General features: G+C 42.5%; 3 protein-coding genes across 7 annotated transcripts; all 3 read right to left on the bottom strand.

Moving 5' to 3' along the window:
- Positions 1 to 1,166: 1,166 nt before the first annotated feature.
- wdr13 (WD repeat domain 13) lies at positions 1,167 to 7,512 on the bottom strand. 2 transcript variants are annotated; one of them, XM_071538982.1, is made up of 10 exons: positions 7,471 to 7,512; positions 6,867 to 6,954; positions 6,511 to 6,742; positions 6,005 to 6,114; positions 5,615 to 5,745; positions 5,203 to 5,510; positions 3,544 to 3,724; positions 3,233 to 3,374; positions 2,949 to 3,067; positions 1,167 to 2,101 (listed from the first exon to the last, which is right to left on the bottom strand). In XM_071538982.1, exons 2-10 carry the CDS (start codon positions 6,905 to 6,907, stop codon positions 1,917 to 1,919), a joined length of 1,449 nt encoding a protein of 482 aa, XP_071395083.1. In that variant the 5' UTR covers positions 6,908 to 6,954; positions 7,471 to 7,512; the 3' UTR covers positions 1,167 to 1,916. The 2 variants fall into 2 exon arrangements, with proteins under 2 accessions (XP_071395083.1, XP_071395084.1); XM_071538983.1 differs by lacking the exons at positions 6,511 to 6,742; positions 6,867 to 6,954; positions 7,471 to 7,512 and adding an exon at positions 6,445 to 6,472 and having other exon boundaries at positions 1,168 to 2,101.
- Positions 7,513 to 11,241: 3,729 nt separating this feature from the next.
- Positions 11,242 to 15,416, bottom strand: LOC139660773 (protein-serine O-palmitoleoyltransferase porcupine-like). 4 transcript variants are annotated; one of them, XM_071538998.1, is made up of 14 exons: positions 15,281 to 15,416; positions 14,979 to 15,171; positions 14,758 to 14,801; positions 14,429 to 14,610; positions 14,185 to 14,315; positions 14,051 to 14,071; positions 13,687 to 13,701; positions 13,469 to 13,594; positions 13,275 to 13,375; positions 13,067 to 13,143; positions 12,889 to 12,952; positions 12,623 to 12,708; positions 11,530 to 11,640; positions 11,242 to 11,343 (listed from the first exon to the last, which is right to left on the bottom strand). In XM_071538998.1, the coding sequence occupies exons 1-14, from the start codon at positions 15,414 to 15,416 to the stop codon at positions 11,242 to 11,244; spliced, it is 1,389 nt and encodes a 462-aa protein (XP_071395099.1). The 4 variants fall into 4 exon arrangements, with proteins under 4 accessions (XP_071395099.1, XP_071395100.1, XP_071395101.1 ...); XM_071538999.1 differs by lacking the exon at positions 13,687 to 13,701; XM_071539000.1 differs by lacking the exon at positions 14,051 to 14,071.
- Positions 15,417 to 18,146: 2,730 nt separating this feature from the next.
- Positions 18,147 to 22,510, bottom strand: LOC139660772 (zinc finger and SCAN domain-containing protein 5C-like). The gene is made up of 4 exons (XM_071538997.1): positions 22,051 to 22,510; positions 21,795 to 21,888; positions 20,911 to 21,106; positions 18,147 to 20,481 (listed from the first exon to the last, which is right to left on the bottom strand). Exons 1-4 carry the CDS (start codon positions 22,244 to 22,246, stop codon positions 19,342 to 19,344), a joined length of 1,626 nt encoding a protein of 541 aa, XP_071395098.1. The 5' UTR covers positions 22,247 to 22,510; the 3' UTR covers positions 18,147 to 19,341.
- Positions 22,511 to 22,862: the final 352 nt, after the last annotated feature.

The raw sequence follows: 22,862 nt of genomic DNA, 5'->3' as shown, positions 1-22,862 counted from the left end.
TGTGTAAACATCTTCTGAACAGTCCAGGTTTAACAGGTTCACTGAGCGCTGTCTGTCATGTGTGTGGCCTTGCCTCCCTCCTCAGAAGAGATGTTCTGAAAGGCGGCGCACAATCACATCCAACAGTTTTTCATTCGGCAAAGACAGAAAAATAAAGCATGACACTATAACAAATGCACATTTTAGTAGCCTGACAGTCACAACAGGTAAAGTACATGCCCACTACACTGATTCATCCAAGTACTTATTTTTAGTTTTCTTCCTACCTCTCAAAGATACAACAATGGCTGTCTTCTTAATGCGCTCATTGGTGCAATCTCCTTATCTTCGCCCACTGTATGTTCTGAAGATGCAAAGGTGTGCTGAATCCATTGTTGTGCTTAGGGCATTAGATGCTTAGATTAGGGCATTCAGGTTCGTAGGAGCTGTATTTGTTGCACTCCTGGACAGGTTCCCCTTGTTTTTATCGGCACCTGTCCTGCCTGTTTTAGACAAAGCCCTGGCCTGACCTTCCTGGACAGCAACTATTCACTCTGCACTCTCATCCACACAGCCAGACAGCCACACTGTGTCACGATACCCTCACCAACCTTGCAGAGAGGAAACAATTGACCATCAAGTATGAAGACGTTAAAGTCATACACTGCAAATTTTCAAAAACAAAAACTGGCAAATTATACAATTATAGGATTCCTACACACTCCATGCTTTTTCCATGACATGTAGTGCAACTTGAATGATCCAGGTCATGTTTTCAACCAATTTCCATGTTTCCAGCCAATTATACATGATTTTCATTGTGTCTCTAGGCCTGGGAAATACAAATGTTCACATTTCATGAATTTTCACATTTTCCGTGTATGAAACATTTCCACATTTTCCTGTAGGAGCTGTAGGAGCTTTATTATGTGGATGCAATCTATACTGTATAGTGGCTTTTTAATAAGTGACATTCATCACAGCATCTGCAAAAATTGGCAAGTTTTTACAGGCCTTGTAGTCATTGATGTAGGCAGAATCCTTGGAGGGACCTTCAAGGTCCACAATGCAGACCAAAATTAATTTACTACACTGTTGATCTGATCTGAGCCTACTACAATGACTAGTACTTCTGATGATAATCACATCACTTTATCATTGCTTATTTTTTTATTTTTTAATAACAGAGCTTGTGATAATGAACACAAGGTTACCGATAGTTACAGTAGTTTTATTCAGTATGTGCATTTAATAAATTATATTAATCTGCAACCAGCATGAGTTGAATAACACTCACATACAGGCTAGTACAAACACACATTAACACACACACTTGTTTCTTTTCTGATGGTCAATTTGATATGCCTTTACTGGCTGGTTCTGGGTTCAATGCCATGCACATCATGATACACCACCAAACATAAAAAGGGAAATGGTTGTCTAAAAGGCAAACAGGCAACTGCAGAATTGAAAGGAAATAAGGCGGTCTACTACACTTGATTACACTGCCTGATTAACAGTTACATAAATAGTAAACTAGATCTATGCCAGAGGGACTGTCAGTGTGTTGCGATAGAAGTGTTGGAACTGGTTTCTCTGGAAGATTACATTTCATTCTCTTCACATGAATTCAATGATATCCCTAACTGTCAGAGATAAGCCATGACACATGCATGGGAGTAGTGCTCTCTTTTTGAATGTTGAAAAGCAATTTCTCAGATGCCGTTGTAGGTGTATTCCCCCTCCCGCTGAATTCCTAAAACATCCCAACCACCTACACAACATGGTGCTCTATCTCATTGCACTTAAGTTTAATTACATTAAATGTTTAATGTAGCCTGTTACATTCCGAGTAAAAATCTACGGACTTATAGGACGGATAACGAGCGGCAGGTCTTTTGTATGCAGTGCATGGAAGCATTTTATTGGTGGGCCAGTCACTTCTGCTCCCGCCTCCAGATAATGACCATGCCGGTGGAATCAGCAGATGCCAGTAAACTCTCGTCGCAGTTGAAGCTGACGTCCAGCACTGGTCCCCCGTGACCCTGCAGTTTGTTCACTATAGCCTTGGTATTGCGCTCCACATCAAAGAAGTAGACACAAGCATCCTCACTGCCAGTCACTGTTAGAGAGAGAATCAAAAACAAATAACATGCTGAAAAGGGATTACAAGGAAACCTAGCTAAATAAATGAGGGAAATTGAAGCAATCCTCATTAAAAGGGATAGTATCAGCATAATTAAGATCTTGAGCGACGACTTTCTATCTCCCCAACTTCAGTTCAATCCACTGCTTCAGTGGAAATTTTGGATTGAAAATTAGTAACTTCATAGCTCACACTGCCTCTAAACACTCTCCAGAGACATAAATTGTACAGATGAAAAACTATCTATTATTGGTGACAACCACGCAATCATTTATATGTAGAATACACCCTTCAGATGTACTGCAGGAAAAAGAATTTGGAGACGCCCCACAACACTCTAGAGACGCTGATACGAGGTCAGTTTTGCTGCAACCGCCTAAGACAAGGAGTTAAAGTAAAGGCAAATCCCAGGTTGCCCGAACTGCTGGTTACTTCACATCCTTTTTAAACAAATGTAAGTAACCATGTTGCAAAACATCAGTGGTTTAAGTTTTGTAATGATGGAATTACAAAACACAAACTGGAGACAGCATGCAAGTCAGGTAAGGTCAAGTTCCGAGTAGAGTAGCAAATCTGAAAAGAGTCTTGAGGCTAGTGTCATGCTATTTTTTGCACACAGTTTCACTCAAATTGATGGAATTGTGGACAAATTGTATGTCATTTTAATTAAATGCAGCATTTTTGACACTAGCAAGCTACCTAGCACACAAGATGGCCTGCTGCATGTAATGAACTGTGGACTAATTATCTCAAACCAATTGGCAGACATCTTTGATGCACCTGTTCCCTTCTAACAGCAGGAGCAGTGTGAGAGACTCCTTACCTACACAGGCCCCCTGTCTGAAGGACATGAGGGGGCAGAAGATGCTATGAACGTGCTGGGAGCCGTGCTGGATTGGGAAGCTTCTCTTCAGCTGTAGCGTGCCTTCATTGTCCACAACCCTGCCAATGCAAAGTGAAATAACCAATCAAATTCAACAGCATGAATACACTGAAACTGAAAAAATCAAACTGCAATTACACAAGTCTATCTTAAAACACTATTTTAACACAGCAGAGACAGAACTACCTTTTACCAAACCACAACTTCCTCTCTGCCGGACTGACCTGTACAGCAGTAGCTTATTGACACAGGCGTTGACCAGCAGGGAGGGGTCCCTGGCCTCTCGGCTAATCCAGGACCGAGCAGATATGCTGCAGATGGAGCTGCCTTCACTCACCACCAGACGCTTGGCTTTGGTCAGCTTCCCTGTGTGGAGGCAGTCAGAAACAGCAGAGCCCAGCAGAAACAGATCAACCTCATTCTCTCTCAACCAGAGACACTATTTAGTGCATGAGACAAAAATAGATTATAATTTGTGATTCAGCCAGTACACACCTCCTGTACTCTCTACCAAGTGGATGTTTTGTTACTGTACCTGTGGCCATGTCAAACAGGAAGGAGAAAATGCTTCCCCTGTCGTCACCAGCCCAAAGGATCCTCCCTGGAGCATCAAAGGAGAGAGACAGCACCCGCCCTGTCAGCTTACTGGAGCCCCCTTTCACCTTCTTCCCAGTGGAGATGTTCACCACCTGCAGGTGGTGCTTGCTGTTTCCCACCTGCATGACAGAATTGGGAGTGAAGGCCCTCTTTGTTTGTGCCTAGCAGCGTTGAGGAGATGCTTGGAAGAAGCATTGGTTGTGGCTGTTGCTGGTGCAATGAGACTTTTGCAAACCAGTGAAGCAGGGCACTCTTGCTAAAAGATGAAATATAATTTTTAGTTCTAGTGCTTTGCACTCTGCATGTTAAGCATTTTCTTCTTTCAACGCTGTTGGAAACACTATGGATTATTATAAGGGAGAGAGGAGCAATATGTGTAGCAGAGAGAGAGAACACAGGGGGTAAAAACAATCATGATGGCTAACATCTATCTCTGTCACTCACATCCATGTTACCCTTGGTTACCATAAATAACAAGAGATTCAATATAAATATACAAATGTGCCATGTGTTTTGAATAGAAATATACATAATATTATGTGTGTTATGTGAATAAATATACATAATGTGTAATCCAACAGAATTCTTGTAGCATGAGGCAGAGTTCTTGTAGCCAATACATGGCTGCTCTGATACAGAGCCCAATTAAACTTGTACAAGCCAGATTTCAAAGTCTGTGCCATAAATAACACACAAATAACACATTTCTCCCTCCCATAATTAGTATACCTCGTTGTAGGTATTGATCGTCAGTTGAAAAACAAATAATATCAATCTCCTTAATGTTACATTTAATGAGGCATAATAGGACACTGTTGTGAGCAAGTCTCTTTCTTTCATTTTACTTTCTGCTAATCAATTATTTACCAACAAAACAGCGTACTGAACTCGACATTTTCCAAAGACAGGGAGAATTTGTTTCTGTATGTGAAGTTTGGTGAATTCACTTGATTGAATTTTGACTGTATGACTGTCAGTCATTACTATTTGGGACATGGTACATTATTGTTTTTTGTTTTTTTTAATCAATAAGGAATGAGGGTAGGTGTATGATGGCGATTGCCGGTGCAGCAAACATATTAGCAGGAGCTGACAGGTGCAGGGTGCATCTGGCTTGCACAGACCTCTAATACACAACCACTGTATTATCTTCTAATGATGTCACTGAATTGGCGCTATAAATTGTAGATACACACACACGTCTCATAAAACTGCAAGTGAAAAGGAAACTATTTGAAATATAATGATATTCTACTTCAAAATCGAAAGTAAAATTGGTGATAACTACGATAACCCAATAGCAGATGCCTCCTCGTGTTCAACAATTTCCCAGTCAAGGGCACAGAAAGAAATGTAGCCTGAAGTATACTATATTTAGTTTATGAATAAATTAAAAAAAATAAACAAAATGGTCAGTTATGTAGGGATCTTTACATAGAGCACTTCTTTCTAGTCTTGCATGAGTCCAATTTATGACTTCTTAGGGATTTCTTAATGTGGCTCGCTGTAATTGAGTTCAACTTCCTTGCCCATGGGCTTTTGGGACAATTGGCACTAGAGCATATAAAAACGACAGCCGGTCTCAAAAGGGACTCACCACAGTAAGGTTATTATTCATGGGCTGGAAGGTACAGCAGAGTAGCTCGCTGGATTCTGGGTCTCTGACCTCCCGGATGCACCGCCCATCCTCTGTATTCCAGATACGCAGAGTCCCATCCAGTGACGTCGACACAATGATGTCATTGCTGAGGGACCAAGCAAAGTCTGTGACAGGGCCTCCATGGCCTTTCAGAGTCACCTTGACACTGGGTGGAGGCGGGGACAGAGTCATGATGGACAGGGTGCCATCCAATGAGCAGCAGGCAAGGAGGTGCTTGTCATCATTGGCAAACTGCAACCGTGGAACTACAGAAGGAAAAGAGGGAAAAAAGGGATAAGGTGAAAAAACATTCAAGCTTAATTTTTCCAAACTGATGATTATACTTAAAAAAACAACAACATTTACTTACCAGCAGAGTCCACATGTTGGTCAAATATGTGATGCATGCCAGCGAAAGCATAGTTTTCGCTCAAAGTAGTGTCCCCTGCCATGGCACGACTTGCCTCTGCCACTGAGGTGGGCACCAAGCTGCCCGGAGGCCTGCAGCCAGAAATAAAAACAACCACGCAAGCATTTAATCAATACGACACACCTCACAACCATGGCCTGAAGCTGCCAACTCAATATGAGAGATTTGATCATTACTCAATACAACCAAACTAGAATTACAGCCGATAAATCTAACACAACGCAACTGCTCAAAGGGGAAATAAATCTAAGAGAATGCAATTGCTCAAAGAAGAAGTGAGAAGTTGTTGGAGGCAAGCTGGGGATGTATGTGAGCCGTTCTTCTGGCTACCTCTCATCGTAGACGGCTCTGTTCATCTGGGCCTGTAGCTGGTAGGAGCCTCTGCTGACGGAGCGGCGGTGACCACGAGCCCCCTGGGTGCGGGGGTCCTCCTCGAAGTCCTGTCGAGAAGAGGGGGGAGGGAGGGGAGCCACAGGAAGAGACAGATCCTCGTGGAGTGAGCGCAAGTGAATAGAAATACAGATCACAAATAACACAGTTCAAACATAAGACCCCATCACAGTCTGAGGAAAAACTTAACTACCATGCATTTTTAAGTTAATAGTATATCCCGTGTTTCTTTACACATGGGCAATACCAGCCATTTCAAGCAAGCTGCTCAGCTTAGTATGCATGGACAACCAAAGTGTTGTGTGTCTAAATTGTTACGTGATGAGTCCAATCGCCCACATGGCTCTCATCCGAGTTAGGATGAGAGCCAAACTCAGTACCGGCATCCCTCTTCTAGTCTATCTCTTTCACCGTCCCTCTCCTTTCTCCATTTCTTTGGGTCTGACCTCCATGCGGTCCAGTGTGGTGCGGGAGCTGCGCACACTGCTGGCCCTGAAGCTGCTCTGCTCGGACAGGGGCCCGTAGCGCAGGGCCAGCAGCTGACTGCGCAGCCTCAGGTACTGCCTGCGCAGCCCTGGCTCAAAGCCACACTTGGCGTTCTCTCTGAGCAGCTGGCTGCGCCGGCGGATGTATTGCGTGCGGAACTGTGGGAACGTAGGCGTGCGGTAAGCATTGTACCTGGGGAGGGAGAGAGGTGACAAGCACACGCAATAATTCACAACTGATCTATAAGCCATTACACATCTGAACAGTCTCTTCATCAGTTTAGATAATAAAACCCTGCTGCCTGACTGAGGCTCACCTTGCGTCCACTGCCAAAACCTGCTGCCAAACTGCTGCCATTCCACAAGCACTCTGGGTAGAGAGGAAGCCACTGCCAGGGCAGATTCCTGACAAAGTAAACATTTTACATTGTTACTTGCATTCATATAGTTTTAACTGAGGCATCATCATGTCAACCCCCCCATCCCCACCACAGCAAATGATACATTGAGTCAAGTGATGATGCCGAAGAATCTAATGCAACCACAGGGAAGAGAGATAGCTACTGAGCTGCTGGTTGGTACGTAAAGTAGAAACCAACAAATATGTGTTGAACTGACCCGAGGCAAGTGCAGTTATAGAGTGAATGGGTTTGTCTTAGTATTAAGTGTATAGGTAGCAAGTAGCGTTTGGTAGACAAACAGGAAAGGCCAGCCGAGCTGGCAGCTAGCTAGCTAACTAGCTAGCAATTAGCAAGTTAGCCTGTACATCATCTGCGATGTACTTGCATTAACAACTATTTTCGAGACATTCTTCGATGTACATAGCTACTCTACAACTTAAAAAATGTATAGATATTGTAAGACGTTCATTGTGACAATACAGTCAAGAAATACAGAGAAATACAGTCCAAAACGGCTCACCTTCCTTAGCTTTTCTCCATCGCTGCTTTTTCTGCCAAGTCACATGACACACTCTAACCTGCCCACTGGTGTACTGATGTGTAAATGAATCCTGATGGTTCACAGGATATTATAGGATTTAACTTTAAGATTTAGATCCTTTTTAGATCCTAACATGACCAACTGACCATATATTTTATAACTTAGAATATGCAACAAACCACAATGTTTCCATAAGTTTCCATTTTTCCAACGCCTATGGAAGACAACGAGCCTAGAAACAGACACCTAGTGACTTGATTTGCTATAGCTACTACCCTGGTTTCATAGGCAACAAATTACATTTTTTACATTAACTTTTCATCAAAGCTTGCAATGTTACGAAAGCATTCAATTTTCCATTCTCCCTCTCCCCTACACACAAGCACACATATTTACACCTTACAATCACCTAACCAATCACATGGTTCCTAAATTGGAGCCAGGGGGTCACCAGGGGTCATTGAGGGGTCCCAGGGGTCACAGCAGAATAGTGAATTGATTAAAATCACCACTGCTTTTCTACCTAGAACTCTGCACAATGAAAGAATGCATTCAGATGACTATTTTGATATTGGTTTTGCAGTCCCTGCTGTTAACCTCCACCTCTACAGTACCGCAGACAATTATGAAATCCTGAATTAAGTCATATCTAACCAAAAAATCTTGTCAGATGGGGTTTCTGGGGACAAAATCATATCAGGTTAAGGTCCATGGTCTAATTTGGATCCTTGACATAAAAAGGTTTGGGAACCCCTGACCCAGTAGAACAAATTTTAAATATAATACACCATCACCTTTCTGTTATGCCATTAATGGCATCAATAACATGATGAAAACGCTGTCTTGTCATGGACAATAGGTGAGCGCACAGTTCCAGTGGGTTCACAATGGTGGTATTATAAGGTCAGCTCTGAGGTTTCGCCTGGCTCAGCAAAGGCCCGCAGGACTGTGGGGCCTGCTGCTCAGCTGACGGGGCTCTTTGCTTGTTCATGTTGGTCTTTCTCGAAGGGGCCCCACTGACAGCCCCATTCACAACCTCAGGCCATAAATGAGCGAGTTGAACACCACATTAAGCACTGCATTTTCAAGTGAGCACGGACTTTGGAGCACAGCCAAAATGCCAGGAACAAAAGGTATGTGGAAGAAAAAATGTTAGTTTCCACAAAGTATTTTGTTTTATTTATCTGTATCCCACAACTGGGCTGTTGAAAGTTAAAAAATATAGATAATTAATTTGGAAACAGTTAAAATGGAAGAAAAGTTAGTTTGTGTCCAAAAGATTGACATAGCCTAATAAGTCTGAATGTTTCCACTATTTTCAGGTAATAAATCGGACAAGAAGTCAGCTACCAAGGTAGGAAAATGGTTCCTGTACTTTTCCAAAAACATCATTATTTGGTTTCACTCAATCTTTAAATTCTATTTTTTTTGTTGATTCTGTTCATTTATATTTGTTTTAATTTCACAGCAACCTCAGAGTCCTAAGGAGCAGCCGAAGAAAGGTGATCAGAAAGGAGATGATAACAAGAAGCAAGGAGGTAAGCATTTATATGAAAAAAAAAATTCTTGACCTTTTGTGAGAGGCATGTTTTTTTTAAACCAGACAAATCAAATGTGTGCGTAGACTACATGATTTTCCTGTAAAAAAAAAAAAAAAAAAATCATCTACAGAATTTAAATACTTTGGGACTCTGAGAACCACTCAGCTTAATATGTAAATGAGGCGCTGTGATTGCTGTGTGTCCCCAGTGAAGGTATCTGTCTGTTTCATCCCCTCGCAGGACAGCCGAAGGGAGAGAAGCAATAACTTCCAGGCATTTGTGAAGATGGCTTTGGAGACACTGCTGGGGTCCTGCCGTCGTAAGCATGGGGGTCCTCGGGGCAGGCAGGGCTGAGCGCACCTCTCCTTCCTTCCCCTCTTCCCCCCGGGCCTGCAGATAGGGCGGCTGTGTGGCGTCAGAGGCAGAAAGTGAACCTGATCTCCATCTCCATCCATCAGCATCTGTTGTCCAAACTCCGTTCCCTTTCCCCTCTCCCCCTCTGCTTTTCTGTCCCCCTCCCCACACCGCCTGCTCGGGCCTGTTGGACGCTCGGAAACGGACACAAGGTCGATCCAGGCCAATGCTTTAAGCAAAAAAAAAACTGAAGACCGTCACCTTTTTACAGTCCTTTCCTAACTCAACCCTCTTTCCTGAAACTCCATACCAAGATTGGCTGTCTAACAGTCCACACATTCTTCTTGTAAATAAATATTCAAATAAACGACTATTTCTTACAGCAGTCCAGTATGCATTTGACTTGTGCTTTCACCCGATATCTTAATGTTTCACACTTTGCAAGACAGCGTCTACTTGGCTTATTTTTCTCACTTTAAATTAAACAAAGACTGCCATCCAGGTTTCATGTAAAAATTTTATAAAAAAAAAAAAAAGATCACAGGTGTTTCAGTGGCTTCACATTTACAGGGAGAAAAAGTTTGCTTAAAGTGAAAATCAGTTCAATATTTCAAATACTGGGGGGATTTTGTGGAATTAGGTCAGCTAAGACTGAGCACTTGTTCTCAGGCATGAAAGATCATTCAGGCTCAGTAATCTAAAACGCTACAGCTTTGGATTGTAACCAAGAGGCAAATCCTTGATACATCTAGAGATGTTCTAGATGTAACAAAAGTATAAACACAAACTGAACACAATCTGATACACAGAAGCTCATGGTGATTTTTTTCATCAAGTAATCATGAATTACATAAAAGCATATTATTAAAAGCAGCAGTGTAATACCAGAATAATAGTCAAAATACAATCCTGAATCCTTACTTATCCTTATGATATTCAATATCATGTAGAATGGCATCTTGAATCTGCAATCTAAAGTTCAGTTTTAACATTTTTGCTCTACAGCAACACATATGAAATACCCTGATTATAAACTTTTATTTTTAATAATGACGTGTGTATGAGTGTTTCAGACGTTCACAAATACAAATAAGATCATCTCTAAGGAATCAAGGGATCAAATTATGGGAAAAGGATAAAAATAACACAAATCAAAATACAAACACCATTATGAAATTCTATCATTAAATTCATTCATAAAGAGTCATCAATTAATTTTCTTTATCTAAAATTCACAAAAAGGGAAATCATTACTGGCAACAATAAAATTGCAGCCCTATATCCATAATCTGTGCTCTTTCCATTCGAAAGTAAACTCTTTGTTTCCTTACACATGCTCAAGAGATAAGTTGTGTTAGACCTAAAGATATGATTGTAAAACACTCGAGGCGAAGGAAGACCAGACCTGAAGGTCATCTTCACCAGTTGATTCTGAAAGCTAGATAATGGGCTCTATGAACTGTCCACAGAAAGGAGCAGCCGATCACCACCATGCTGATAGGTATTGATTGCGACTCGCAGTGAGACATCAGTAGCTGCTGTCACAACATGAGGGGCTGACAACTGCGGCTCAGATAAAAGGGTGCGGTACGGAGAAAAGGAGGGAGGGGCGGGCCGTCGTTTCACGTGTATCAAAAATAGTCCCCAGCAGGTTATAATAATACGTACCCAGCCAGCAGAGTAAGCACTGCATGTCGGTGCTGACATGTTGGTTTACTTTACTGTATATAGGTTGATTCTGTTCTCTTCAGTCCGGTGCATGATCAGGTCACAGTGCAGGAGTGGAGAACCAGCCTTACATCTCTCATTATTGCTTCCTTCACTCTCTCTCTCTCTCTCTCTCTCTCTCTCACCATTAGAGAATGACACGGTACAATACCCAGCATCCGAACGTGACCCAGTGGCTGGTCCAGCTCAGCTCGGACCACTTCTGAATGGTATGATGGGTCACATCGTCCTGTAGGGGGCGATACACATGTAAGCTCAATGACAGTACACTTCCCTAAAAATACCCCGGCTGCGGTTACATTCTTACATGGCGTTTTGCTCGTTCGCATGTCACATACTGTACTGTAAACTGTATGTGAGTGCAGTGTGCGTAAATATAGTCGCGTATAACCTCGGAGACGTGCTGTGACCTCACCTCCTCCTCGTCCATGTAGTCCACACTGGAGTTGAACACCGAGCCCAGGTATGTCAGGTGGAGGACTGCCAAAGCGCTGAATGCTGTATTAATCATATACACCCATAGCGCCTGCAGAGGGGGGGACAGGCAATTTTGTAGGAACAAAACACCAAGTTCTATTTATATTCACAAGACTGCAACATCAAAACAAAAAGAAAATAGAATTCTGCAAGAATGTCAGATCATTTCTGAACTTCATCAATCATAACTTCAGGCAGTTTCACGCATTTCCTTTTCACAGTAACCTGCGTGGAATTTTCTCTAAATATATCATTGTCTAATGAATTGTGATAACAACTATCAGCACAATGTTGAACAGTGCCTGTGGGCTGCTTTCTATTGGCATGATTCATTATTTCCCCTCCCCGCTGCTCTTGATGTGTAACCAATCTAACATAAGGGTTTTTGCTGGGCATCATGCCAGAGAACTCCCAAAATGTATCACTTGACAGCACAAGGCAGATCACTGGGGCCGGGCTCCTGTTTTTTAACTGCAGCGGTTGTGTTTTTTCTTTTCTTGCAGGCATTAGAACCTAACGTCTCAATTATTTCACAATACACTGAATCTTTTTACAAGTAAATCTTACTCACAGCATCTTTAGACAATATTTCTATTTTTTTTTTTTTAAATGTGATAGTCACGTTTGCCTATAAGCAAGGTTATTAAACTATAACTAAGAAAAACATTGTCATAACCTGAAATAAAAATAAAAACTAGACTGAAAAAACTAAAACTGAACTGAAACTATCTTGTCTCCTTGTAAACTAACTAAAATGAAATAAAAATATATATACATGAATTGCTTTTAATTTTCATATTTTTGTTTATGTGCAGTATGTAAATAAAAACGAAACTAATCTGAAATTGATAAAAACAAAATCTAAAACTATATAAAAAATTGAAGAAATACTTTCCAAGAAATTGGAATATCTAGTTTGTGTCTCTGGTAATACTCATACAAACTGCACTGAAAAACCCACTGCTAATGCTAAATGAATGGCAATAAAGAACCTTATCTCAAAAAAGGAAAAAAAGGCCGGTGCACATTACCTTTTTGTTCTGGTGAGTGCAGTTTGGCTGACATTTCTTTGACAGTATACATGCGTTAAAAATGGCTGCAAGCCTCTTCCGCAGCACTGAAACACAGAACAACACCATAACATTAAAATGAAACAAGAGGAAGAGGTAAATTACAGCACTGCAGTGAACAGAAAGTGCAATACTGGGTGCGATTAACCATTACTGCAAAGCTAAGCACCTTCTCTGAATGGACAGGTTCTCATTTGGAAAAGAGACAACATTAGGCAGACTCTTACCGTGCTCAATGTACGTGATGAACCCCAGAGATATTAGTACTGCACCCAGATGGAAACTCAAACCCTACCAGTCGCAAGAGTTAGAAACAAAGAAATCCACTCATTCACTCATTGACACAGACAGAAATACAGAGGAGCTGTGACGACTGCTTGTGTACGACTTCGGCATGGTACTCACATGCAGCAGGGAACTGGCTGTGTATGTCACCAGGATCGCAGAAAACGTTCCAAATTTCAGAGCGCTCTTAAAAACATCTGCGAAAATGAGAGCATCAGCTTGCTTCAGAGTGTCTGTTTAACTGAGCCATTGTCATCCCATTCATAATGGGAGAGAAAAGCAAAAACAGCTGCTGCCATAAGGCATCAATGTTAACATTATAACTCACAGGTGTGGAGAAAGCGTGACATGGGCAGATTCCATGATGTCACAACCTCCACCATCGACCTGGGCAGCTCGACATCCAGCGGCTTGGCTACGGTCATATCCCTACCAAACAAAAGACGCAAGGTAAGGGGGGCCTGTTTAACAGAGTCTGAATAATGAGACTTTTATGTTATGATTGCAGCATTTAACTCTGACCATTTGAGGTTATCTTTCTCCTCGGTGAAGCCCGCTCCAGCCAGAGTAGTCGTGGTTTCACTCAAATAACCAACAAAGTAATTGCTGAAGTGGAAAGAGACTGCGTTCTCATAAGCCAGCAGCCACCTACGATAAAAAAGGTAATTAGTTACATTCAAATCTCTGGACAGCAACAACAACAACAACAACACCATTGTTCGGACGTTTGAGAGACGTACCTTGCCACAGAACCTCTGAGAAGCAAGTGGATAGAAGAGAGAAGTTGGAACAGTTAATTTCAGTGATTACAATGAATTCATACTAATGTTTTATTTCACTTGACATGTGACAATCTGTATCTCACCACGGTTTCCAAGATGGTGAAACAGTAGTGGTAAATGGGAGGGTGAGACTGGTGTCCAGGTATAGATGTGGATACACAGTGAGGGGGTGTGATGTGGGTGCAGGCGTGCAGGTGAGGGTGTGTCACACCTGGTAAACAGGAAATGAGCATGCAGGACAAAATATGTGGAGGGCATGCCTACTGTAAGGAGCATACAAGATGGTGCATATGTTCAGTCATTCTGGTGGATAATTAATTACCTGATCTTCCTCCTCTTTTTGCTGTGAACAAAGCATGTAGTAGGTAGAAGAAAACAGACAAGTCATAAGTAATCCAAGCCAAATAATAACTGGGACATTTGAGTAGTTTCAGCAGGACACGATGATCCACTCACCTTCGTAGCAGCTTGTCTCCATAGACAGGTATGAAATAAGGAAAGAGGTAGGGTGCCACACAGTTGGAAATAACAAGGCAGATCTGGCTCTTCACCCAGCTAATGGACACTTTTAAAAACCACGAGAAGCTCTGATGAGGAAGAGGAAGCAAAGTTTTTAAACAGTTAGCAGCTAGTCTCAGGATATTTCTTTTGAATAATCCTCACCCCCACCTTTCCCCATACTTAAAGATATCGATCTTACCAGCTTACGCCCTTCTAGAGAATCTTTGTAGCTGTTGAAACTGATCCAGGGCCCAAAGATGACTGTTCCCACAAAGTAAATATAGCCCATAAACTCAATGGGTGAGGGCACACTGGTCACCACACCTCTGTCCAAATCGAAAGCCAGAGAGATAGCTTTCATGGCAACCACCATCTGTGAACCTGGACAACAGCAGCCGCGCTTAATCCAAGATTAAATTATTATCATTGCTGGATATCAGGTGATATCAAGAGCAATTACATTTGCTGCTTTTATCTGAACTCAATGTGTCAATTGTTATTTGCTACACAAAAAGAAGCCTAATGTACCTCTCATCTTGTGCCAGGTGGTAGTGTCCATCATGTGCAGCTCTCTGAGAAAATTAGGAAAAGAAGAACAGTCTCAATTTTGATGCGCTACTCACCTCAAGTGAAACATTTTAAAAACCACAGCAGCACTGACTTTGAACTGTGCTTCATCAAAAGCCTTCACTTTAAGCAGATACTTGATGTGTGCAGGGCCGTCTGGTATCAGAGGAGGACCGTCTTACCCCAGCAGCAGGTAGATGAGGACAGTGATGGAGAGGAAGGTGCCTCGGATGCTGGAGTGACGGCACAGGAAGAGGATGAGGTAGCAGAGAAGGCTGAGAAGGACCACCCAGATCATGTGGAGCTCGAAGAACAGGTAGAGGGTGTAGAAACCTCCCGCCACTGTGCTCAGGTGTTTCACAAAAGACGGGAGGCCTGGTGTAGCAAGATAAAGAAATAAAGGCTAGAAAACAGTAGTAGTGATTATGATGAGGCAGGCGATACTGAGGGTGAACAACACTGACTGCACACAAATTACTCTCACCCAACATCCAGAGGAGCCGACACAGCAGGCAGATGACCAGCAGCTGCCACACCTGCTCCAGGCCCTGCTGGGCGGTGGGCAGCAGGCAGCCATGGGCGAGCTCCTGGAAAAACTCCTGTCGGCTGAAGCCTCCCATCACTACACTTCAGAAGCAGAGGAGGCAAACATTGCAAGGTTAAAGTGGGAAAAAAGGGTATCTGTATCCCCCGGTGTCAGCATATCTAGCGCTTACGCACACACATGCACACTTGGGGGCATGCACAGACTCAGGCATCCGTACTTTCACTCACTCACTCACTCACTCACAAGCAAAACCTCAAACTTCAAATCCCAGCATACATAGCAACGCACTACAAATCTGTGCAAATCCATGTAATAGCTGTCAGGGCTCAGTAATCATGATGATGATGATGATGGGTAAAACAGTTTTAGATTATTTTTTTTTTACATTTACACTTTTTGAATACGTATAAACTTTATTCATTATTTATTTATTTTATAACGAATATAGGCTATCAAACGTATGGATCCATGAGAATGATGAATTAATGTGTTAGAATGAAATCTCAGAGATGGATGCGAACAAACTGAGGTGCACACCACAGTACAATAACATGCTGTTAGGCCTATCGACCGCTGTATTGATATATTGAAAGCTTATTTACTGGGCAGTATGCTGAATATTATGCACATATGCTATTCTGCAAGGCATGCTCTCTCCGCAATGCAGTCGACCCCGGGACGAGTCGACTCACAGCTTCCTTCCTACAACCAGCCGCTGCTCATATGCGCAGCGCTGTGCAACTTAACTTGCCAGAAAGGTCCTAAAATTGAATGAGCGAAATGTTGTTGACCAGCTCTGCGACTCGCTGCTAACCTTGTGTAACCTCGCTAGCGGGATTTACCATCTTGCTACCAACACTCTTGGGGCTAACGAGCTACCCCCCACGTTAGAAACAGCTAACTCAACACCTCAGGCATTTCACTTTTATCTTTCCAGGAGAAAAGCCTTACCCTCTCCAAACAGCAGCTGCAGGCTCCGCCACGTGCTCCTAGCTAGCTGGTTATTCGTCCCTCACAATGAATTACACCGTGTTTGCTGCCTCTGTGTTTTATGCACACTCCGTCCAGATGATGCTTATCTGGATGACTCCCATTGTCACAGCATCAGCACCACTCGCTTCTGTCACTGATGCAGCCATGCGAAGAAATATCAGCCAATCAGCTGCGTGGGTCCGTCGACGCCGGCCAATCATTACTGTCGTTTGAGTAGAGTGACAATCGACACGGCCTATCAAAAATGGTAGCCACCATTACCGGTGTCTTTGGACCAATAGGCTGCGTACAGCGAATACAAAGTGCAGATGGAAACAGACGTGAGAATGTCAGTCTCCTCTGGGCTTGTTCACAGGAGTAATCTTACAGGAGGTTGCGCAGAGATGTAGCTATGAATAGGAAATATATTTTTTATTAATTTGCCCTGAAATTATAATCATAAGTGACCTATACAACTGAGTAACCCAATTCATCTACAGGCTTCTGTCTGCTTTTAACTATGCCGATGAGCGAGGGCCTCATTTTGTTTTACTTCAGAACTGTGCAGCAGTTTAGGTCAAAATACCCTCTGGAGCCACAACCAATACTATGAACATCAAGGCTATATTACAGGCCTTGCTCCTTGCATAAATACAAGTTCCCCTTCCATTCTGGTTCATTGGGAGAACTCCCATCTGGATTAAGCTTGTAAAGCTCCAACTCTGACCTTCATACTGGTCTGGACTGCACAAATGAGTTGATGAGCTTGCCAGTAAAACCTCAGCTTAATTCTCACTGGTGATGGATTTGTTGCCTCACCATTGTGGAAGAGTTGGATTTAGCCAGCATCAAACAACATTATCATTCACATCTGATTTACACACATAGTTCACTGTTTGGTAACAATATTGACAACTTTGGTGAGAAGCATTGCGCTATTAAACAGTTGCAGCAACTCCTCGTGGATAGACGGACACTGAACAGGATAGCAGCTGAGCAAAACAAAACTACAGTTGAATCAACATCTCTTGTTGTGAGTTGTGAGCTTCACAAAGCCGGTATTTATGGCAGGGCTGCCATTCGGAAACCAAATGTGTCCAAGGTCAACACAGAACACACATCTAAAATCTGACCCCCGAACAATGGAAAAAATATGGCCTGATGAGTTGTTTTTTTACCCTTTGTCCTTTGTCTAAACATCATTTAACCTTTTTGATTTCCAGCCTCTCAAAGAACTGGAGGTTTTCCAACTTGGAGAATTGTCCAATATCCCACTACACATAGTTCAAGGTTCAAGGATTGGAGCAGTTCTGAAGGCAAACCCTACTCCTTGTTGGGTACTTGATATTCAGTTGTTTTTATTTTGCCCACCCATTGTAGTTTGCAGCTGACTTTGCAGTGGACTGAGTGCGCACTACTGATCGAACTTTAGTACAAATTTACTTAATGCCCTAAGACAGTTACTAGTTTTAATACATTTTGTAGAATTTGGTAAAGATCAAATCTTGTAGTTCTCTCAGTGGTTAAATGCTTCTTGTCACATTTTCTATTACAGGCTACATTTCACCTTAGAAATTTTGTTCTGTTCCCTGTGGCCAAGTGAGAATTTACCTGATATCACCACCAAGATTTGACAATTTTCCACAATGTAGTTTGGATGCAGTTGAGCTACTTTACTAAAAAGTAGTTTTAAGTTTCCCCCAATACTGCATAACACTGAAACCATTGAGTAGATGAAGCGGAGCCACCAACAAAAGGATTTAATTTGTAATGTTTTCAATGAAGAGTTTCAATGTCTACTGCATGGTCCAAAAGCTTTCACAGAGGTGTTGAAAAAAATCTGGAAACATGTACATCAAACCTACAACTTTTAGATTTCCTGCACAAAGATAGCTTACAGAGCAGACAATAAGCCATCATCTTTAACATATTTATTAATTCTGATATAAATGTTCATCCAGTGATGACAAAAGTACAAAAAGGGACAGAAGCTGAGCCGAAGAGGACCAAAAAATAAAATTCAAGATAACCAGCCAGTTGAAAAACAAACTGTTACAGTCATTTATGATACCTGCTATAGCTTAATGTGACTATAACGTGATACTATATTGATGCCTGTAGAGAAATACTCTTTTCACTTGTCTTGCTCCACAGGGAGGTCAGAGGTCAGGGTCAGTTATAGAACAGCTCCCTTGTGATACTTTTTTTTTTTTTTTTTAATTACTATATTGGTATACATTCCATAGAAATATATTCATACAATACAAAACAACAAAAACATTTTCTCTGCGGCTCAAAGTATCTGAAGTCGTCGAGGTAGTTAGGACAAATGAATCCAGTGACTTTTCAGAGATATTATGCTGTATAATGATATTCACATCCACTTCCAGTCTACAGCGCTGTGCATTTGTTCACAGCATCAACCGATATCGCTCCACAAATTGCCAGTGCAGAATATAGCCTGCAGTACATACATATAGCAACTAACAAACAATTTTACAATCCAGATCAGTTACATTTAAGATCCTACATATAAAACAGTATGAGAATGACAGCAACTCAACCACAGAAAAAAGATCCCAGTTAAGCGCTATATAAAAACAGCAGCATTACAAGTTCACTCCCTTATTTCTGATGAACGTAGTGAGTTGCAAATAGTGTGCTGAAACAGGTTTAGAAAAAGGGGTATTGAAGAGAAGTATGTAGCTATACATTTACAGTAGACTTGTATCATAGAAACAGTAAACATGCTACCACTTCATATCATAAGGCAAAAAGCATGGCATACTAAAAAGGCTGCTGTCCATCCAAGTGAGTCCAATCTGCTCAGGGTGTAGTTCTGTTGGGATTTACCAAACACACTGATGTGCAAGAGAGAACAGCTTAATAGCTTTGTGATAAAAAGCAGGAGTCGCTGACACACAGCAGTGGCACTGTGGAATATTAAGGCTAAGGCAATTGGGCCATTCTGAGGGTAGAAGATGAGGGGAAAATGTATTTTCAAATATTTCCCCCAACCGTTGATATCACAGCACAACCTCTATGTCATAAGCAATTGTTTTCCGTTCATTCTTTCGCCCATGATTTTCCTCATCTTTCTTATCCTTCTTTTTCTTCCTGACACCACTTGTTTCCCTAAATAAATAATTCCTTTTAACCTCAAGTAATGCTGATGTGAGATATTTGGGTGAAAAGAGCTGCAGTGAGGATGTCGGGAGATGGCGCTGGGTGCTTGGGTACGGAGGTGGAGGTGGGGGTGGGCGGGGCCGGGGCTGGGTGCTGGGATACGGAGGCGGGGGTCGGCGGGGCTGGGGCTGGGTGCTGGGATTAGGAAGTGGGGGTGGCTGGGGCTGAGAGGAGGGCCAGGGGTCCGGCGGCAGGGGCGCGGGGTTTTGTAGTAAGATTATAGTGTAAGGGAACGTAGCTGGCGGCTCAGCGGCCTGGGGTGGTCCAGGTCCAGGGTTCGGGGATGCGGGTGACACAGTCTGGGCAGCAGGTGTGAGTGTGGGTGCAGCGGTGTCGCCGCTCTGTGAGTCGTCAGTCAGCTCCTCCTCCTCAGACTCCCGCTGATGATCGGTTTCTGATGTCGAATTGTCGCTCGGATTTGGAGGCGCGGCGACAGAGGGCCCGAGCTCGGCCTCCTCTTCCGACTCGAACATTGGCTGCGTGGCATTCGGCTCGTGGCGCTGGCAGAACAGCACGCCGCACTCCCGGCAGCGGTACATGTCCTCTTTGGTGTGGAGAACTAGATGACGCTTGAGGTTGTGGTTCGTCGTGAAAGACCAGCTGCACAGCTCGCAGGCAAAGGGACGCTCCCCCGTGTGGACGCGCTGGTGCTCGTTAAAGTGGCTGCGGGTCATGAAGCGCCTCCCGCAAGTTTCACAGCGAAAACGCCTTTCTTCATCATGAACCTGCTTGTGTCTTACAAGCTGTGGGAAAAGGGAGAAGTTCTGATTGCACACCTCACACTGATACCCACCTGGCCGGGGGACGGCAGGTGGCATGAGCACAACGGGACTCCTTTTGGACGGTTTTGGAATGCCTGCTGGTACCTTGAATGACAGCAAAGCTTTCTTTCGTTTGGATGATTTTTTTGGTTTGCTGCTTTTTTGGTAAGCTGCCGTTTTAGTCCCAGTCTCACCCTCTTCAGTCGATGTTTCTCCTTCCTAGAAAACACACACACACATAGAAGGATAGAGTGAGAAGGAGAGGCAAACTAAAAAAAAATAATGAATAAAATAAAACAAAAAACAGAGATTGCTGACTCATGTAATGGCAGAGAAATTACATAGACCACTTAATGAATACTGTTGCATCTTGCCAGCTCAAATGATGTGACATGTTCTATATCTTCTAGAGAGTATAAAACTACAGATAAATAGGTCTTACTACTTACTAATAGGCTACTACTGTTGAAGTGGAGGGCGATACTGGCATCAGTTCTACTTCAGATACTTTCTCTGATCCAACAACTTCAAAGTTGTGTTGATAAAGATATTGCTGACTACATATTATAGTCCTGTTCTGTCCTTTCAAATGTGAGACATGGCTTTTCTTAAAACAAAACACGACATGACAGAAAAACAGATCATTACTGCTACTGTTAAAGCTGATGGTGCTGTTGGTGTCACTTCTGAGAGTTCACTGTCAGTGGTTTCCATCGGAATAGAGGATTGGAGGATCTCAGGACTGAAATCAACTCGAGATCGGCCTCGAGACCGAGTTCTTCTTACTGTCGGGTCCACATGGACGGTGCGGAGGGGCCGGTGCTTTTTTGGGGGAGGGTAAAACCTTAGAAGAAATAGTGAATAAGCAATTAAATGGAGAACATCATATCTAATTTTAAAGTGTGTAACATACAGTTTCTAGTCAAAGCTGACAAGGAAAAGTTTGCCCTCAGCAACTTCAAATAAAGTATCACAAGTATATACTTATCCAGTAACTGTTGAAATTACTCAACCTAATGCAGTTTAGCATTAAACAATGACACAACATTATACAACAATCTATATGTTGTTGTGTGGGTTTATGTTTTAGGACATGAAAATAAATGTGAATATTCCTGGAGAACTACTGTTGTATAGACTTTTTTACAGTTTCATGGTGGAGAAACCTAGCAAAGACACATTTCAAGCATCTGTGTTATTAGATGTACATGACTGTTATCTGCAGTCATGCACAAGACGTTAAGTAACATGAGGCTTAGGTTGTAATACACAAGGATGGACATGGACTTGTAAGTGCATGGCAGGATAGGCTTGTTTGTAATATTGTTTACTTTTTTGTTGTTGGTTTGCTAGCCAGCACAGTACAGGGCTTGTCATCTTATGAGAAAGGGCACTTATCTGTAAAACTCATAATTGATATGCATCTCAATGCCAGCAGCTGTGACAATGGCTATAGATTGCTAGATAGCTGACAAATTGAGGTTATATTGAACTAACATGGACTCTAGAGATAACAACATTACATTTCTTACCTTTGCAGTTTTGCCTTGGGTTTCTGGCTCTGATTAGAGCATGCAAACACAGAAGGCACATAATCTGCACTCCTAAAGTCCATGGACGCCTCACCTGTAACACACACACACACCAAAAAGATCATAGTTTCCACTAGCCCATCTAACTGCTAATTAGGCAACTTTACCTTGCATCACATCACTTTACATCACATCTTCCAGACATTTAGACCAAGTTATAGTATGTGGTGAAAGGATAACGAACTGTCTATTTTACCTGATATAAAGTGAGCTCCGCATATCCGAACATGTTCTAAGGCTTCCTCTGTACATTTCACAGGTTTGATGGCTTGCAGCCATAAACGCCTCCGGTAGCTCTGAAACGGCTGTGACCCAGATGGTATTCCGTAAAATTTGACTTCGCTAGTATTGGAATCGCGATTTTTACAGCCGGTCACGCAACAAGCGGACATTTTTGCTTTAAAACAGTTTGGATTCAGTGTTTAGATGAAGTTAACTCTGCGTATCTCTGCAGAAAAACACTATTTCCGTTGCCAAACCGCGCGCGCATCTTCATGAAGGCATCGGCGAAACAAACATTTAGTTACGTTTGCGATACGTTGACTTAATGTTTTATACTTTAGCATTAAACCATCCCCCAACACTGAACAACAACCTCTCTGTTGTTGTGTGTGTTTATCAGTGAAGTAAAAACAACGGTAAATCTTGTTGGAGTACTGTGCAGTTACACTTTCTGAGTTCGAACGCTCGCGCACTCACTCTCCCGAACCAAAACAAGCGAGGAAAATACGTCCATGAGGAAAACAACTGTGTGTTGTGTAGCAGAGTTCAGGTCCGGTCGAAACAGGTATGACAAAGAGAGGTTCTCACATATTGACTGAGAAGGGCCTGCCTGTATTCACTGTCACAACTCTACCGATGGATGTCACTGTTGTTCCCGCCTGAAAAAAAACAAGCCTCGACAAAAAAGAAAATGCTGTAAATTAATTAGTATACGTATTGAAGCCACTATAAAACCTCCTTGTGAGAACAAAAGGCTAAATACAGAACTATATGGCAGTGAGCACC

The sequence above is a fragment of the Centroberyx affinis genome, unplaced genomic scaffold (assembly GCF_046629955.1).
Source record: "Centroberyx affinis isolate AG114_WGS23_722 - 3 ecotype Tasmania unplaced genomic scaffold, CSIRO-AGI_Caff_v1 ptg003381l_1, whole genome shotgun sequence".
NCBI lineage: Eukaryota > Metazoa > Chordata > Actinopteri > Beryciformes > Berycidae > Centroberyx > Centroberyx affinis.
This window is presented reverse-complemented; position numbering and strand designations above follow the sequence as displayed.